General features: G+C 43.1%; 1 protein-coding gene across 4 annotated transcripts in view; it reads left to right on the forward strand.

Moving 5' to 3' along the window:
* Window positions 1-1,524: 1,524 nt before the first annotated feature.
* Window positions 1,525-18,366, forward strand: part of ENOX2 (ecto-NOX disulfide-thiol exchanger 2) — a 305,006-nt gene continuing 288,164 nt past the window's right edge. For 2 of the 4 annotated variants that reach the window (XM_051969238.1, XM_051969240.1), the window contains exon 1: window positions 1,525-2,299. In XM_051969238.1, the coding sequence (XP_051825198.1) occupies window positions 2,077-2,299 (223 nt within the window). In that variant the 5' untranslated portion in view covers window positions 1,525-2,076. The remainder of the gene's footprint in view (window positions 2,300-18,366) is intronic. The other 2 variants (XM_051969239.1, XM_051969243.1) reach the window with 1 other exon arrangement.

Here is an 18,366-nt window from a genome sequence, read left to right on the forward strand (position 1 = left end):
GACCTCGGTTCTGCTATTGTCAGAATCATCTGGGTGATCTTGGCCGCTTGCCAATGAGCTTGAAGTCCTCATGTATATATACATGAAATGTTGGATTAAATGGCTTCGGAAGTCCTTTCGAGTTCTAAATGTTGATTCCATCTGCATCCGTGTCCTCCCATAAGCTTACTCTAAAGGATTCACCCAGTATGCTGGCTCAGAGTCCGTCGAGGTCAGCTGGAGACCAGTAAACCATAGCTGACATAAGGGAAAGCTGAGGCTGTGCAACATCACGGCAAGAGCCCTGAACATGGGACCAAGTATTTGGTTTTGAATACTGATGTTGCTTTTAGCTGACAGTGTGGAATCAAGTGGACAAATTTCCTCCTCTCGGTGGCTTCCGTTTCCCCTTCTGTCCATAATTTATCTGGCTGAATGTATGTTTGTTCCAGAGAGGTGTAAATTGAAGTAAACAAAATGTGATTTTGACTTCGGAAAATGATTGGTCTCAGGAGTTAGAAGACCTGGATTCAAGTCCCCCATGTGACACATTTGTTCATTACAAACCTTTATTATGTACTCAATCACCTACTACCTATGTGAATTTGGAAAAGTCCCTTCACCTCTCTGGGCCTCAGTTTCTCCTTTTGTAAAATGAAAGGGTTAAACGAGATATGAGCTCTGAGGCCCCTTCATGCTGTAAATTCTATGATGCTTTCCAAGGACAGGTGGGAGGGAGGAATAGCAACTGGTGGGCATCAGGAAGGATTTTTGTTAAAAGGCAGAGGCTAGTAGAGAGGAGTCTCCTGGCATGGGGCAAAGGCATACTTGGGAAATGGAAGGTATTTTATGGGCCAACATTTTGGAGGCCGCTTTGACTGGAAGGTAGAGAGAGTGCCAAAAGTTCAGAAAGGAGAGGAGAAAGGGGGAAACGTCTCGAAGGATTTCCAAAGGCTGTATGATCTCCACTAGAACGCATAACAAGATTAGGGTTAAGTTTCTGGGAGAGGAACAAAGGACAGACAGAAAAAAAAAAAAAAGGCAGAAGAGCACGTGGAAAGGCTGGAAGAAATAGCAGTGTTGGGAAAGTTTTTTTTCATCGGTCTTCACGTTGGGAGATAAGGAACTGAAATGGTTAAATGAAACACAGCTGGGCGGGAGAGCACCCGCAATTGAGGGGTTTCAGAAAAGTCTTTTGTTCTTCCTCAAGCAGAAGGTGGGGTTTGAGTTCGGTCTTAAAGGAAGAGAGGTGTGGGAAAAAAGAGCGAGTTCATTCCAGGCTTGGCAGACTGCCAGTGGAAAGGCAGAAGTGAGAAAGAGTATCCAACCCAGAGGTCAATTTGGATGGATTCCAGAGTGCCCGGGAGGGGTTATAATAGTTTAACAGAAGAGTTTATACTTTGTCCTAGAGGCAACTGGAAGCCACAGAGTTGATTGGGTAAGAGAATCACCTGGTCAGATTTCCCTTTAAAGAAAATTATTTCGCATCTGATTAGAATGGACTGGGGTTGGGGAGAGACTATTTAGGCAGCTGTGGCAAAAGCCAGAGGCGACGAGGACCTACCTGAACTGAGATGGTGACTGAGTGTAGTAGAGGAGTCCGAGACAAGAGACATGGCGAAATAGCTCAATCCACCCCCTTATTTGACATTTGAGGAAACTGAGGCTGAGAAGGGAAGCGGTTTGCCCAGGATTAGGCAGGTAGTAAATGGCAGAGCTGGGATACACACGTTTGCTGTGAGGGGGGGAAGGAAGAAAGCCTCTGTGTTCTTCTTTGTCAAATGTGAATCATTATTCCCGCTCTTTCCAAGAAACCAGACACACGGTCTCTGTTTACTAGGAAATGAGAGCTGAAACTACAATACCCAGAACGTCTTCTGACCCTCTGGTCTCTCCGAAGGGAAGTGGAATAGGGACAGGATTCCCGAACGTGGGGCCGACTTCATCTCCCGAAATCCTCCCTGCTTAGTAGTAGATGCTTCTCCACCAATCTGCAGTCCGGAGTGCTCGCAAAGTTCTGCCTCTCGCGCCCCGGAGAACTACACTTCCCAGGGGGCGGTAGCGAAGAGCCTCGGCTTCCCTAGTGACCAGCGGCCAATGGCAGACGCGGAAGCGGCTAGCGGGCCCGGGGAGGCGGCGGTAACGGCCGGAGCCGGGGCCGAGCAACGGAATCTAGAGTGGCTCGAACCGAGCCCGGGGCTTCGGGCGGCCGCCGGCGGGGTCAGAACGTCGGGGCCGCAGGCCGCCCACCAACTGTCGGGCCTACCCTTGTCGCCGCAGATGTACAAGGGCTATCTGTTCGAAGGCCGGAGCGCTGGAGGTCAGTCCGGGGACTGAGGGAGGGACTCGGGACCTTTGGGGCCAGGTGGGAGGGGCTTCCGGACTTTTCCCCGCTCCTCTTGCTCCGCCCCCTTTTCGCGCCGAGGGAGGTGAGGGGAGGGGACGTTGTTCTACACTGCCCCTCCCTCCTTTGCCCACGTGCGCCTACAAGGAGGCGGGGGCAGCCTCTAGTACTTCCCTCCCGCTCCCCCCTCCCCACACACACCACGTGTCGGAAGCCCAGAACATAACTGCTGGAAGGTCCTCAGAGACCGTGGGGGCAAGTGGCGCCCAGAGAAACCACCAAAGTTGCCCAAAGTCACACAGTTGGTTGATTTGTCTTGGACCTGGAATGTGAAGCTCCTGAGTCTAGTGCCGCAGTTCTCATACTTTTTATCCATTGTGCTTCCTCAAGTTCTATCCATCCCCAAAACAATCCTCTTCACCCTTGGTCTTTTCCTCTCTCCCTTCTTTCCATCTTGTGCTCAGGGAAACCCAGCTCCCACCATACACTAGATATAAACTTACTTTTTTTGGTTTGTTTCTTTACTGCCACTTCAAACCTGTCTTCTGTCCCTGTCATTCTGCAATCTATACTTATGGAACAGACTGCAGGCTGCTCTACCTCCTTTGTTTTTCCTCTATTCAGTATCTGGCTTCGTTTTCCTTCTCACTTCAACTCCTCGCTCTCCTACTCTGGAAAGTCAATATTTGCATTTGTTTTCTCTCAGACACTCTTAACATGCCCCGTATCTCGTGACCTGCATTCTCACTCCACTTCAACATTTGCAGGGATGGACCTTGTAACCTTAGATCTCACCATCACTCACCCCATAGCTCAATTACCTCCATTATTCTGAATTCTGAAATTCTGTTCAGTGACCATACCCTTTGCTCCTCCTATTCCTCCCTCTGTCTCACTTCTCCTAGTCCTAAACCTATTCTTTGTATACACTGAGCCATCTGCTCCATTTATTCCTTCTTCCAGGGCATCACCTTTGCCCTAGCCTCATTTGCTTCTGTTCAAAGCCCTGACCCTTGACTCTATGGTTGACTAGGCCAAATATATTCTAATGGGTTGCACTAAATGGCCACCGAGGACTCTTTCTGCTCCCAAATTCTATGAATCCCTGTTCTGCTGATCCCTGTTCATGCTTAGTAATATTCATCTACACTCTTTGCTTCTTGCGTCCTATTATTCGCTTCTCATCCACTAGCGATCTGGCTTGTGACCCTACAATTCTATTGAAAGTGCTCTCTCCATGGTTATCAACTATATCTTAACTGGTAAATCCAATGACTCTTTCTAGGTCCTTCTCCCAATACTTTGTTTTTCTTTGGATTGCATCATTGCTATCTCTTTGTTTTTCCCCTACACCTCTAACTTCTTTCTCAGTCTTCTTTTCTGAACCATTATCTACTTTCCATCCAACAATTTGAGAAATTTGTCAAAGCATTGTTGTGGGCTTTCCTTGCTTCTCTATATTCCCCCTTACTTGGTGTTTGCATAAGCTCCCGTGGGTTCAATTATTTCTATGCAGATAATTCTTACATCTTTATGTCCATTTCTTCCTGAACCGCAGCCCTGTATTACCAAGAAACCCCACAGGTACCTCAAATTCACCATGCTTAAAACAGAATTCATTATTTAGTTTCCCTCTTTCCTGTGTCCCCCCCCCCAAAATTTCTCTGTTTCTATTGAGGACATAATCATGCTTGCTATTGGGCACCAAGTTGATAACCTTGGAATCACCTGGAAATCAACCCTCACACTCCATATTTTGTGAGTTACAAAATTTTTCTTGGAGATTCTACTTCTATCACATGTTAACCCCCCCCCACACACACACACTTTCACTGCAATCCTTCTACGATTGACTTGTGTTAGCTCTCACCACTATTACCCCAAGTCTGTTCCCGCTCCAACCTACCTTCCCTATAGCTTTCCTAAGGTACAAGTATGATCAGGTCACCCCTTTCCCCCCATCAAAATCTTTGATTGGTTTCCTGTAGCTTCTGGAACAAAATTCAAATTCCTCAGGCTGGAATCTTAAGTTTTCATAGTGTGGCCTGAGTCTATCCTCTCAAAATTATTTTCTATTACTTCCCTTGATGCAGAGTTGCATCCTAAACCCTCCCCCTACTCCAACTGTGTCCTCCACAAGTTGTCCTCTGTTCCCAGAATGACTTGAGGATACTGTGTCCTTTTTTATGGTACTAGGATACTGTTAATAGCCATGTTTGTATGTTATGATGTTAATGCTCTTTTTGACAACCCAAATGTGTTTTTTTTTCTGAAACTGCAGTAGCTTGTTACACCTGTGTATTATAGTAGCATTCTTCTCGTTTGTTCTGGGCTTCATGTTGTGGCAAAGGGAAGGGAGAGGGAGAACAAGAGGGAGAGGATCTTACTGGTTCTGCTACTTGAATTGGGATGCAGCTATGTTAAAGACAAACTCATTTTGATCTAAAAAATCTGGCATATTAGATGGGCCACATCCCAGATGTTTTGAATTCCCCCCCCTCAACATGATTGTTTTTCCATATGCAAATCCTGTCCATCTTTCAAGGCCCAGCAGGTGCTGGATTCTCCATGCCTCCTTGCAGGGCAGAAAGTCCTGGATTTGCAGTCAGATGACTGGGTTCAAGTCTGGATGCTTCCCCTTAGTACTTGTGTAACTTTGGGGAAGTCACTTAATCTCCTTGAGCCTCAGTCTCTTCCATTGTAAAAAGAGAGGATTGGATTAGAAGGAACCTTAGACATGTTCTAACTTGCAATCCATGATCCTTCTTTGTTGGGACCTCTCCTCTGTTCCATAATAATAATCAAATCATGATTATTAGTGTATTAAGTATTCTCTCATTCCCAATTGACTATCACTTCCTTGAAAACAGAATTCCCAGGAGGCGTTGTGGCAGAGGGAAGATCATTGTACTAGAAAGCAGGCAACATGGATTCAAGTCCTCACTGGGTTACCATGACCTCTCTGAGCCTCAGTTTCCTCCTCTGCAAAATGAGATATCATTAGTGCCCCTGGTGGGACAGTCGAAAGACTGAAAGGAAATGGGATTATGTACAAATGTGAAGGAGACCAACAGCAAGGAGAGTTGGTTGTGTAGTGACCAAACTTGTGTGTGCCACTTAACAAGCATTTATTAAGTGCTTACTGTGAGCCAGGCAGTATGCTAGATATAAAGAACAGACACAAAGATTACCCGCCCCCCCCCCAAAAAAAAGTTTCCAAACTTAGGTTCTGTCTGTGTTGACAGCCTGTGCACATAACATTATTATTTAAAAATATTATTATTATCAAAGTATTATAAATATTATTTATTATAATAATAAATATTTAAATATTATTTTATTTTTTCTCAATTCTCAATTGTCAAGACAATTTTTAGCATTCATTTTTATAAGATTTTGAGTTTTTTTCCTCCCTCCCATCTTCCTAAAATGGTATACAATTTGATATAGGTTCTACATGTGCTATCATATAAAACATATTTTCATATTGGTCACAGTTGGAAAGAAGAAACAAATCAAAAGAAAAAAAACATGAAAAAGAATAAAATAAGTGGGAAAAGTATGCTTTAATCTGCATTTAGAATCCATCAGTTTTTTATCTGGATGTGGATAGCATTTTCTTTTGTGAGCGATTTCTTTGTGATACAGACTTAGTAGTGGTATTGTTGGGTCAAAGGGTGTACACAGTTTTATAGCCCTTTGGGCATAGTTCCAGATTACTCCCCAGAATAGTTGAATCAATTCACAACTCCACCAACTATGTATTAATGTTCCAGTTTTCCCACATTCCTTCCAACATTTATCATTTTCTATTTTTGTTATCTTAGCCAATCTGGGAGGTATGAATTAGTACTCGAAATTGTTTTAATTTGTATTTCTCTAATCAAAAGTGATTTAGAGCTCTTCATATGCCTACAGATGACTGATTTCTTCATATAAAAAGTGCCTGTTCATATACCTTGACCATTTACCAATTGGGGAATGGGTTATAGTCTTATACATTTTACTCAGTTCTCTATATATTTGAGAAACGATGTCTTTATCCGAGACACTTGTTATAATGATTATTTCCCAGCTTTGTGCTTTCCTTATAATCTTGGTTGCATTGGTTTTGTTTGGTGCACATTTAATTCTATACAAAATCAATCCAAGTGCCCATAAATTGCAGAATGACTGAATAAGTCATGGTATATGAATGTAATGGAATATCATTGTGCAGATGAGCAGACTGATTTCAGAAAAGCCTAGAAAGACTTATATGAACTGATGCTGAGTGAAGTGAGCAGAACCAGGAGAACATTGTACTTAATACTAGCAAGATTACATGATGATCAACTATGATAGACTTGGCTCTTCTCAGAAACGTAGTGATCCAAGACAATTCCAATAGCCTTGGGATGGAAAATGTCAGTCACAGCCAGAGAGAGAACTATGGAGACTGAATGTGGATTGAAGTATAGTATTTTCACGTTCTTTTTGCTTGTTTGCTTTTTCTTTCATGTGTTTTTTTCCCCTTTTGGTGTGATTCTTCTTGTACAATATGACAAATATGGAAATTTGTTTAAATCAATCCAAGGTCACTTCAGGAAGGAGACATTGGTACTGGGGGGAGACTGGAATCTGGAAAAGTATTGTGTAAGCAGTAGTAGCCTGTGCAATGACATGGAAATGGAAGCCAGAATGTTTTTTGAGGAAGGCCACCTTGACTGAACCATAATGGACTTGAAGGGAAGTTTTATATGTGTATATATATATATATATGTGTGTGTGTGTGTGTGTGTGTGTATGTATATATATATATATGTATTATATATAGCATATGTATTATATATAGCATATGTATTGTATTATGTATAGTATATAGCATATGTATTATATATATGTGTGTGTGTGTGTGTGTGTGTGTGTGTGTATTACTGACGCTGTGAAGGTGGCTTGGACCCATGTTGGAAAGGGCTTTAAGTGTCAAACATAAAAGTTTGTCTTTCACCTTTGTGGTCTTAGGGGACCATTATAGTTTGTTTTTTTTTTTAATTTTATTTAATAATAACTTCGCATTGACAGAATCCATGCCAGGATAATTTCTACACGACATTATCCCTTGCAATCACTTATGTTTCGTTTTTTCCCCTCCCTCCCTCCTCCCCCCCCCAGGATGGCAAGCAGTCCTATATATGCTAAACATGTTGCAGTATATCCTAGATACAATACATATTTGCAGAACCGAACAGTTCTCTTGTTGCACAGGGAGAATTGGATTCAGAAGGTAAAAATAACTCGGGAAGAAAATCAAAAATGCAAATAGTTCACATTCATTTCCCAGTATTCCTTCTTTGGGTGTAGCTGTTTCTGCCCATCATTTCTCCAATGAAACTCAGTTAAGTCTCTTTGTCAGAGAAATCCACTTCCATCAGAATACATCCTCACACAATATCATTGTCGAAGTGTATAATGATCTCCTGGTTCTGCTCATCTCACTTAGCATCAGTCCATGTAGGTCTCTCCAAGCCTCTCTGTATTCATCCTGCTGGTCATTCCTTACAGAGCAATAATATTCCATAACATTCATATACCACAATTTACCCAGCCATTCTCCAATTGATGGGCATCCATTCATTTTCCAGTTTCTAGCCACTACAAACAGGGCTGCTACAAACATTTTGGCACATACAAGGGGACCATTATAGTTTACAGAGCTGTGGAGTGAGATAGGCAGACCTGTGTTTTAGTAATATCACTTGCAGTGGGGTAGAAGATGAGGGGAGAGATGGGAGGTAGAGGATCATTTAGAAGGCTTTTGTAGTACTTAGCCAGTGAGAGGCACTGAAGGCCCTGGGGCCTTCATGAGTGGGGAGCAGGAAGTAGATGTGAGAGATAGTGGGCCATAGAATTGGCAAGACTCGGCATGTGATGGGCTAGGTGTGGTAGGAGAGACTGAAGGATGGAGAATGGAGGTGAGGTTTGGAACCTGCATGACTAGAAGGATAGTAGTGCCCTTACTAAAAATTGGAAAGTCAGGAAGATGGTTGTGTTTGGCGGGGAAAGAGAATGAGCTCTGGATCTCTTGCCAAGAGGGCTTTATGATCAGAGCCAGACCCCCTGGCACTCAAATACCTATCCCAGCAAAAATCTGAACTAGATAACTTTAATAATAATAATTCTCATTTTAATTTCAAATATGATAAATGTCAGTGCATAAAGCTCACGGAGAAAAAGGCTTTTTTAAGAGTGAGAAGGGGGTAGTGAGATCCTTTTGTCTAGACAGGTTAGAGAATTAGCTTCATAGAGATACTTGAATCCATGGGAAGTCCGGAGATGATAGTTGAACTCATGAGAAGGAATGATATTACCTAAGGAGGTGGTATAGATGAGGGATGGGCAAACTATCACTTTTAAGCCAAATCTGTCCCCATGCTTGTTTTTGTAAGAGTGGTTTGTCACTCAGCTCTCGGGCTGTACAGAAAGAGGTAGTGGGTTACAGTTTGATGACCTACCTCGGTATATAGAAGGATAAGAAGGCTTAGGACAGAGCTTTGGGGGACATCCCCATTTAGTAAGAGTTGGACAAAGATTCAGCAGAGGAAACTGCCAAGGAGCAGTCAGACAGGTGGGGGAAGGTGCCATCATAAAAGCTTTGAGAAAAGAGAGTACCCATGGGAAGAAGGTGATCAATGTGTTATGGGCTGCAGAGAGATCAGGAAGGATGAGGGTGAAGAAAAGACCGTTAGCTTTGGCAATGAAGAGATTGTTGTTGACTCTGGAAAGAGCAGCCTCTGTGGAATGTTGAGTTTCAGAAGCTTGATTACAGAGGCTTTAGAGGTGAGGGAGAAGAAAGGAAATGGGAGTGCCTTGTTTAAACAGCCTTCTCAAAGAGTTTTAATAGAGTGGGGCAGGAGAAATATAGGATGATATCTAGTGGAACTATTCAGATCAAGTGAGGGTTTGTTCGAAGGACAGGGGAGAGATATAGACATTTCTCTAGGTAGCCATGAAAGAAATTAAGCAGGGAGAGTTGGAAGGTTAGAGAGAGACAGGGAGAATGTTAGAGAGAGAAGTCTGCAGGTTGTGAGGAAGCGGGATCAAGGATATACATAGAGGATTTTTGTTGAGTCTTGGTTCCTGTTGAACTAAGAAAAAACACTACCAAAATTAACTCTTCAAACAACATAGGGTGTCGTGTACCTAGCACTTCACGGATCAGAACTGGAACAGAGCTGTGTGCTGTTGTGTTTTTCAATTCTCTGGGAAAGGGATTTAGCTGAGAAGCTACAGAAATCTGTGACAGAATTGAATGTATCTCTTGGGAACTAATGTTGTGGGTTAATTTATTTTTTAGTGTCACATAGATATATTTTTCTGCCAGTCTCTCCTTAGGGATAACCTTGGTTAAATTCAACTGGTAACCCTATTTATAGACTATAGAGTGAACCTATACTGTATTTGTGGCATTATAACACACTACATACAGGATCACAACTGCAGAGAGTAGATTTCCCTTTATAAATGTACTCATTTTTCATGAAATCACAGAAATTTATTTGTTTTTGAAGAGGACACCCCTTGATAATGTCCCTAGCAAGCAGACAACCAGCTTGACCTGAAAATCCACCACTTTTTGAGATTACTGTACTTGGTGCTCTCATTATAATCTGTATGCAGATGACTCTGGCATCCAACCCTATTCTCTGCCAGTTTCCAAGGTTCAAATCCTAGGTGTCGTCCTCAATTCCTCAACGTCCCACACACTCCATTTCCAATCAGTCCAGTTTAGTCATGTCTACCTCCATGACATTTCTTGCAGAGATCCCTTGCTCTCCTCTGCCCAGGGTCCCCTGGCTAGGACGTGTTAAGTGACTGAGGCTAGATTTGAACTCGGGTCCTCCTGACTTCAGGGCTGGTGCTCTATCTACTGCGCCACCTAGTTGCCCCACATGATCCCTTCTTGATCTCCTTCCATTGGAAACTTCCAAGTTACCAATGTCTTTCCTAAAATGTGGTGCTAGAACTGTGCACAGTACTCTAGATATCATTTGGTCGGGGCTGAGAGTACATACAACCAGACCAATTGTGTTAAGTGCCAGGGATACAAAGTCAAAGGATAATCCCTGCCCTCGAGGAGAATCTTGAGGATCTCTAGATGGAGTCTAACATTGTTTTAGCTTTTTGGGCTGCTGTATCATATGGTTGTAGGAGGCAGCTGGGTGGCTCAGTGGATAGATCAGTGGGCGGGAGTCAAGACTGGAGTTCAAATCCAGCCTCAGCGTCTTCCTAGCTGTACGCCACTGAGCAAATCATTTAGCCTCTGATTTAAGGAAATAATAAACCACTCCAGTATCTTCACCAAGAAAACCCCATTGGACAGTGCGGTTCAAGGGATCACAGAGTGAGGTACTACTGATGACTGAACAGTCAAATCATATGGTTGACTCATATTGAGTTGATAGTCAACTAAAATCCCTAGAGCTTTTTTTCGATGAACTCCTTTGAAGCTCTTCTACCTTTATTTTATATTTTTAAAGTTGAAATTTTGAACTCAAGTGTAAGACTTGACATTTATCTCTATTAAATTTCATCTTGAAAAGTAACAGTCGATAGAGAGTTGGCATCAGAGCCAGTAAGATCTTGGCCTAGGTCTTACCTCTGACATATATTGACTTCCTGACACTGGGTAATTTGTTTAACCTCTCGGGGCCAGAGCTCCTGGTGACTCTCTAGGACTAGGAGTTAGAGTAGGTGCCAAGTTGCTTTGGTAGAGGGTATTTCCTCACACCAGTGAAATCACAGGTCTGGTCCAAGCTCCCCAAAATCATCTCATTAGATTTAGAACAATGTTATTTCTAGCCTACTGAGATCCTTTTGGATCCTGACTCCATTATCAAGTGTACTGGCTGTCACTTCCACGATGATGTCTTGGGAGAGGGGAGGAAACAACTATATATAGTCCGTGCTTCCACTTCCTTTCTTTTTACTCTCTTCTATATCCACAATTCCTCTAAAATCTGACTTCTGACCTTATCAGTCAACTGCAGCTACTCTCCACTGGTACTGATGATCTCTTAATTGACCAATTGAATGGTCTTTTCTCAGTCCTTATGCTTCTTGACCCCTCTGTAGCATGACACTCATTTGACACACTTAATCATCTCATCCTGAATACTCTGCTCCTGTCTTTTTTATATTACTCTTGGTTCTCTCTTCCTGATTGTTTTTCCGTTGCCTTTGCTGAATTTTCATCCATGCCGTATCCATTATCTGTGGCAACCCTTAAGGCTATTTCCTGAACCTTTAGTAGTACCCAGGTAGTGCAGTGGGTAGAGTGGTACATCTGGAGTCGGGAAGATCCAAGTTCAAATATGGCCTCAGAAACAAGTTGTGACACCCTGGGCATTTAACCTCTGTTTACTTTAATTTCCTCATCTGCAAAATAGAGATAATAGCAGTACCTACCTAAAGGGTAGGTTGTGAAGACTGTCCAAATATTTTGGAGATTCTCTATCTCCCCAGAGTTTAGGCCCATCAAAAAGGCTGTGCCCTGAGTTTGGCATAATAATCTTTTGCAGCTTGGAATGATCTCACCCTCTGGCAAAGGTTGACTAAAGAATTATTATTATTATCTCCCCTTATTTCCCAGGGCCATCTCTCACATGTTCACAATCCCTGTTCCTTGTCACTAACGGATATTGTACTCTTCCTCTGAATTCTGGTTCTGTGCCCCACAGAATAGTCATGACCTATAAGATTTGTGACAAGGCCCAAGTACACCTGTACTGTCCCAAGAAATGCTAACCATGAGACTGTCTCTATGCAGATGATTCTCAGATCTTTCTATCCATGGCTAGTCCCCCTCCTTAGCTTCAATGCAACTCTATCCCCAATGTCCATTAGACATTTCCCATTGAATGACTTGCACGCATTTCCAACTCAACATGTCCAATTAAGAACACGTGATCATTTTCCCTTAAAGCCCTCCCTTCCGTTCAACTTAGCTGTCATTGTTGAGGATGTCATTTATCTTCTTCAGGTATCTTATTTTTTAATTGACATCCTCACCAACAACCATTTATGGAGTGTCAGGCCCAGTGCCAAGCAATGGGGATACAAAGAGAGTCAAAAAGCAATCCCTTCTCTTGAGGATCTCGCCTTCCAATGAGGGAGACAACATGCAAATGACTTTGTACACCCAAGATATCTCCAAGAGGAAAAGGAGCAATCTCAGAAAAAGCTCTGGCAGTGGTGGAGTTAGGAAAGGCCTCCTACAAAATGTGGGATCTGAGCTGACCTTTGAAGGAAGCTAGTGAAGCCAGGAAGCAGAGGTGAAGATATTCTGTACCAGAGGAACAGTCGGTGTAAAGACCCCACTAAAGACAGCTGGATTTTTAGAAAAACAGTACCAGTTTCTCTGAGAGGGAGGCCATAAAAGAGACCAGAGCCTTAAGAAGCCTGGAAAAGTAAGGAAGGCTATCAAAGTAAAGCAGAGGATTTTATATTTAATCCTGGAGGTCATAGGGAGCCATTGGAGTTTATTGACTAAGGTTGAGGTTGTGGGGGTTGACATAATCAGATCAATGCTTTAGGAAGATCCCTCTGTCATATGACTAGAAGACAGACTAATATGGAGAGAGACTAATCTGCAGGCTATTGAAATAATTAAAGCTTGAGGTAAGAAGAAACTGTGTGAATGGGGAGAGAAGTCACCCAGGGGTGTGCTGGAGCCTGCTCCTTAAAAGTTCAGAGTGAGCATTTACTACTCGGAACTCTGTGAAAGCTTCAGGTCAGGAGTGATTGATTGTATTGCTAATTGTCTAGGCTTTAAAAAGTAGTGGACAAAATGTTAATAATGCAGATGAAACCTGGTCTTTTTCCCTCCTCAGAGAGCTGGTTGTTAACTATTTTGCCAGCACACTCCCAGGTGTAGATGTGATGTTGTGAAGGGAGTTAAGAGAAGATCTGGCAACAGATTGGATATGTGGAGTGAGTGATAATAAGGATTCTAGGATGACTCTCAGTTTCTGAGCCCAAGTGATGAGAAAGATGGTGCTGTCCTCAAAAGTAATAAAGAACTTTGGGAGAAGGAAGGATTTTTGTTTTTTGTTTTATTTATAAAATATATGTGTAGATAGTTTTCAACATTCGCCCTCGCAAAACCTTATGTTCCAAATTTTTTTCTCCCTCTCTTCCTCCCACCCCCTCCCTTAGACAGCAAATAATCCAATATATGTTAAACATGTGCAATTCTTCTATACATTCTTTCACAACTATCATGCTGTACAAGAAAAATCAGATCAAAAAGGAAAAGAAGTGAGAAAGAAAACAAAAAGCAAACAACAACAAAAAAGTGAAAATGCTATGTTATGATCTACACTCAGTCTCCACAGTCCTCTCTCTGGGTGCAGATGGTTCTCCCCATCACAAGATCATTGAAAGTTACCCGAGTCAACTCATTGTTGAAAAGAATCACATCCATCAGAGTTCATCATCACATAATCCTCTTGTTGCTGTATACAATATTTTCTTGGTTCTACTCACTTCACTCAGTTCATATAAGTCTCTTCGGGCCTCTCTGTAATCCTCCTGCTGGTCATTTCTTATAGAACAATAATATTCCATAACATTCATGTACCATAACTTACTCAGCCATTCCCCAACTGAGGGGCATCTACTCAGTTTGAAAACTGGAAACTCAGTTCCTTGCGACTTACAAAAAAAGGGCTGCTACAACATTTTTACACGTGTGGGTTCTTTCCCCTTTTTCATGATCTCTTTGGGATACAGGCCCAGTAAAGACACTGTTGGAGCAAAGGATATGCACATTTTGATAGCTCTTTGGACATAATGAGGGAAGGATTTGGGGGGAAAGGTAGTGATTTCTGTTTTGGACAAGAGTTTAAGATGCCTTTGGGACATCCGGTTCAAGATGTCCAATAGACAGTTGGTGCTATGGAACTGGAGCTCAGCAGACAGGTATGGGCTGGATCAGCAATTCTGAGTGAGACCTGAGTAGCCCAGAAGTCCCCAAGATCCTTTGGGGAGGTCCTTAGGGTCAAAAATAACCTTAATAATAATTCTCGTTTTAATTTTAAATATGATAAATGTCAGTGCATAAAGCTCACGTAGAGAAAAGCTCTTTTTAAGAGTGAGAAGGGGGTAGTGAGATCCTTTTGTCTAGACAGATTAGAGAATTAGCTGCATAGAGAAACTTGAATCCATGGGAAGTCCTCATTCTAATTCACCACACAGATGTAACACATTGTCAAATCTTGTCACTTTATGGTGGATGCTCCACCAAAGTCATGTTCTGACGCCTCATCTCGGCATGGAGGTGACCCTGGGCTCTTTAAGAATTTGCCAGGTGTACAAACTCTGGAGGCTCCTCCCAACTTGAAATGACTTTGAGTAGGGGCCAGTTGATGGGACTATGTGTTGGCCACTGAGGCCTGGCCAGACTAAAGTTTGGAGAATCTCATCACCAGGTTGTGTGTGGAGCGATCCAGTTTGCGACCGCAGTGTCGCCGAACGGCTATCTTATGCACAGTGATAGTATTAAGGGCTAGGCTAGGGGAGGAAGTAGCCAGACTGCCGAGTCACATGTTACGAGATCAGAGAACGGGAGGAGTGCAAGGCACGTCCTAGCCAGGTAGTGCTGCCTACATCCGTGAAGGTACCATCCCTATTACAAAATCCCATCATCCAGCCAGTGGAGGCCTCTTTGCAGTGCCGGGCTGTCTGTGTTACTTCTTCTGCCCTCTGAGACCAGACAGCACCTCCCAATCTCAGCCGCACCCAGGACCTTCTCATTTCCATCTGACAATACAGAGAGAGGGAGAGAGAAATAGTTAAGGAAACATTGCAGGGTCAGGAAGAGTGTTGGGATAGAAGTGAATGGGGATGATCTGAGAACTTTCTGAAATAGCAGGGCCTGGGGAGGTCTTTGAGTTGAGAAGGCTGCTGCAGGTCTTGAGGTGGAAGATGCCAGAGAATTGAGAGCAGAGATGGGAGAAGATTGAGCACAGATACGGTTTCGATGAGCTTGTCATTTATGCCTTTAAATCATTGATGAAAAGGCCAAAGGGCCCAAGATCAGGTGCAGGTCTCTGGGGCCCTCCATTAGTGACCTCTGACCAAATAAACATTCAATCATTAAAGAGCATTGAAGACCCTAGAAGTATTTATGTTTTACAAACTACTCTCCTTATAATACTCCATAAGGTAGTGGTGAATATGTCGTTGATTTCCTTTTACAGAGGAGGAAACTGAGACCCCAAATGAGTTTTTAGTCACAGATAGTTAAGCAGCAATCGGGATTCATGTGACTACAAAACCCAGTGCTTTCTGCTATACTGTGCTGCCTTCCTCCCTACCACCTTCTGTCTCTCTGTCTCTGTCTCTCTCTCCTTTCTCTTGCCTCCCTCTCTCCCCCCCTCCCCTCCCTCTGCTTTCTGTCTGTCTCTCCATCTCTGTGTCTCTCTTTGTCTTACTCTGTCTGTCTGTTTCTCTCTCTAAATGTGAGAAGAGTTGTAGGGATATTATTATCTTTACCCCTTTCCCTGACCAGAGGAAAAACAACATGCACCACTGCCACTCTATCACAGACTACACCCTTAACAGACAGGCCAGTCCTATCCGGAGACTTTGGCCAACTGTAGAGTGCGTGAAGTTTTCAGTGATTTGCCTGTATGGAGGCAGCAAGGAGCCCCCAGCTGCGGAGTTTGGCAGGAAGTGACTTATCTGTTACTGTTTCCCTACATTTTGGGAGCAGGGGCCCTGCCTTGCCCGCCGCTGGGCCCTGTTTGGGCCAGAGTTATGACAGTGTCAGCTTTTTCAGGGTTTCTGTCTGTCTCTTGCCGCAGAGATTTGGCAGAACCCTCAGCCCAATGTGATGGCTCTTAAATCTTCCTCCAGCTGGGCCAGGCTATTAGATTTATATGTATTAAAAAAAGAAATGAAGTGTTTACTGGTGGGGCAGTTTAGAAGATCACAACAGACTAGGCTGAACCCACATCCCCCTCCAGCCCTCACCTCCACTTTGTCTTTCTCCATCAGGCCATTCTAAACATTAACTGTGCAAGAGCAGCTGCTGATCAGATGCCTGGGAATTTCTATTCCCATTCTGGCTGCTGGTTTCCGAGTTTTTCTGTCAGAAATGGGAACTTCTGCTCCTTCCTTTATTTACTTATATGTGGGTGATGGAGGTAGAGGTGTAGGGGTTTTAACAACCAAGGGGAAAAACCCCCTCATGTGGAAGCACTGCATTGTGGTGAAAAGGCAGAGGATCTGGTTCAAATTCTGCCTTTGTATGATCTTGGAAAGTCACTTCTCTATAAATTGATGTGCTCAGGACTTATTTCTGGGGAGCCTTCTCCCCCTCAATCTTTGATCCTGCAGTAGAAGCATGGTGGCATATTGGGAGGCCCTTTGCAGATCAAATGGAATGACTTGGAAGTAATGAGGAAGTAAAGAGGAAAACTACATGGAGAGCTTAGGGGAAATAAGCTTACTGGGGAAGGTGAGGAGGGGAGCAGAAGGTCCCCCTGAGTGCTCTTTTGCTTCTTGCCACTTATTTCCTTCCTTTTGGGGCAGTCGGCAAGTTTCCCAAGAGCCTCTTTTGCCCTGTGTGCAGATCCCTGTATAATAAGAGGCTTATGAGAGTGTAAACTCCTTGAGAGTAGGAGCTGTTCCACCTTTGAATCCCCAGGGCCTGGCACTTGTGGGAGAAAGGGTTCTTGTTCAAGTCTAGGGCAGATTAGAAGGCCTCCAAAAACCCTTTCAATGGGAGATTGAGAACTATATAGGTGATTAATAAATACTGAATCAGATAGGGGGCCCTTTGATCTCCTGCTATGTCTTTCTTTTGTTGGGCCCTTGGAGAGTGGAAATTAGAAGGCAGTCTGAAGACTGAATGCTGAAGGTTTTAGGTACCCACGTCATCATGGGAGACAGCCTCAATATCCTTCAGCCAAAACCCTGCCTTCTAATGGAAAGTATCTTTGGGGAAGCTTCAAACTTCATGTAAGGGGCAGAGCGATTAGCAGGGACCCTGGTCCAGCTTTTTCTCCCATTCAGCTTTCTTCTTTTCCTTGTGGGCCACAAAGAACAACTTTATCTCTTCTTAACTACTTTGTACATTACATAGCCAAAAGCTAGCTCCCAAACCCCAACCAGGAGCCGTCCCTGGCAAGGTTCATGTTTCCACAGACAGGATAGGGAAGATGTTTACTGCTCACTGTGTCATCAAGGCTTCCGTGAAAGCCCAGTGTTGGTCAGCTCCCTTTGGGTGCTAGGTGTGGGGACTGAGGGGAAGGAAGCAGACCCTGAGCAATTGTGATGGGTGTCATGTTTGGAGGCTGGATTCAGGACTGGAAATTCCCAAACGAATACACACAGGCTATATATAAATAAGAAACTGCGTAAATATAGAGAATGTAAAATATAAAACTCCTTATAAATGTAAATGTATAATAAATACAAATATCTTTCTACATAAAATATAAACATTTATATAAAATAGATAATAAAAATATACACACAGGCATATGAAATAAATAAGAAAATATATAAATATATATTAAAATAGAAAATAAATAAGAATACATGCAGTCCGGTGAAATAAATAAGGGAATGTATGTCTTCTAGATGTGTGTATTTTATATATATCATATATATCTGTGTATACGTATGTACACTTATGCACACATACACACACACACACACACACATACGTAAAGAAAATAGAGGCCCATGAAATCACTAAGAGGACTAGAGTAATTTGAAGGGTAGAATTATTTGTGCAAGTGTGTGGATCTTGATAGGTTGTGTTGCCAAACATTTTCCTTAACAAACATTTCTCAAGCACGGGCCTTCGTGCTGAAGCTCCCCAGCTCCAGGCCCGGCCCCCACTGACCAGCTGGGACAAGTTATTCTCTCCCTGGGCTATAGTTTTCTCATTAGTAAAATGAGGGGGTTGAACCAGATGACTCCCAAGCTCTACCATTTTATGATTAAGGCTGTCACTTTGTCTTTCGAAACCTTTGTTAGCCACAGGCTAA

The sequence above is a fragment of the Antechinus flavipes genome, chromosome X (genome assembly GCF_016432865.1).
Source record: "Antechinus flavipes isolate AdamAnt ecotype Samford, QLD, Australia chromosome X, AdamAnt_v2, whole genome shotgun sequence".
Taxonomy (NCBI): domain Eukaryota; kingdom Metazoa; phylum Chordata; class Mammalia; order Dasyuromorphia; family Dasyuridae; genus Antechinus; species Antechinus flavipes.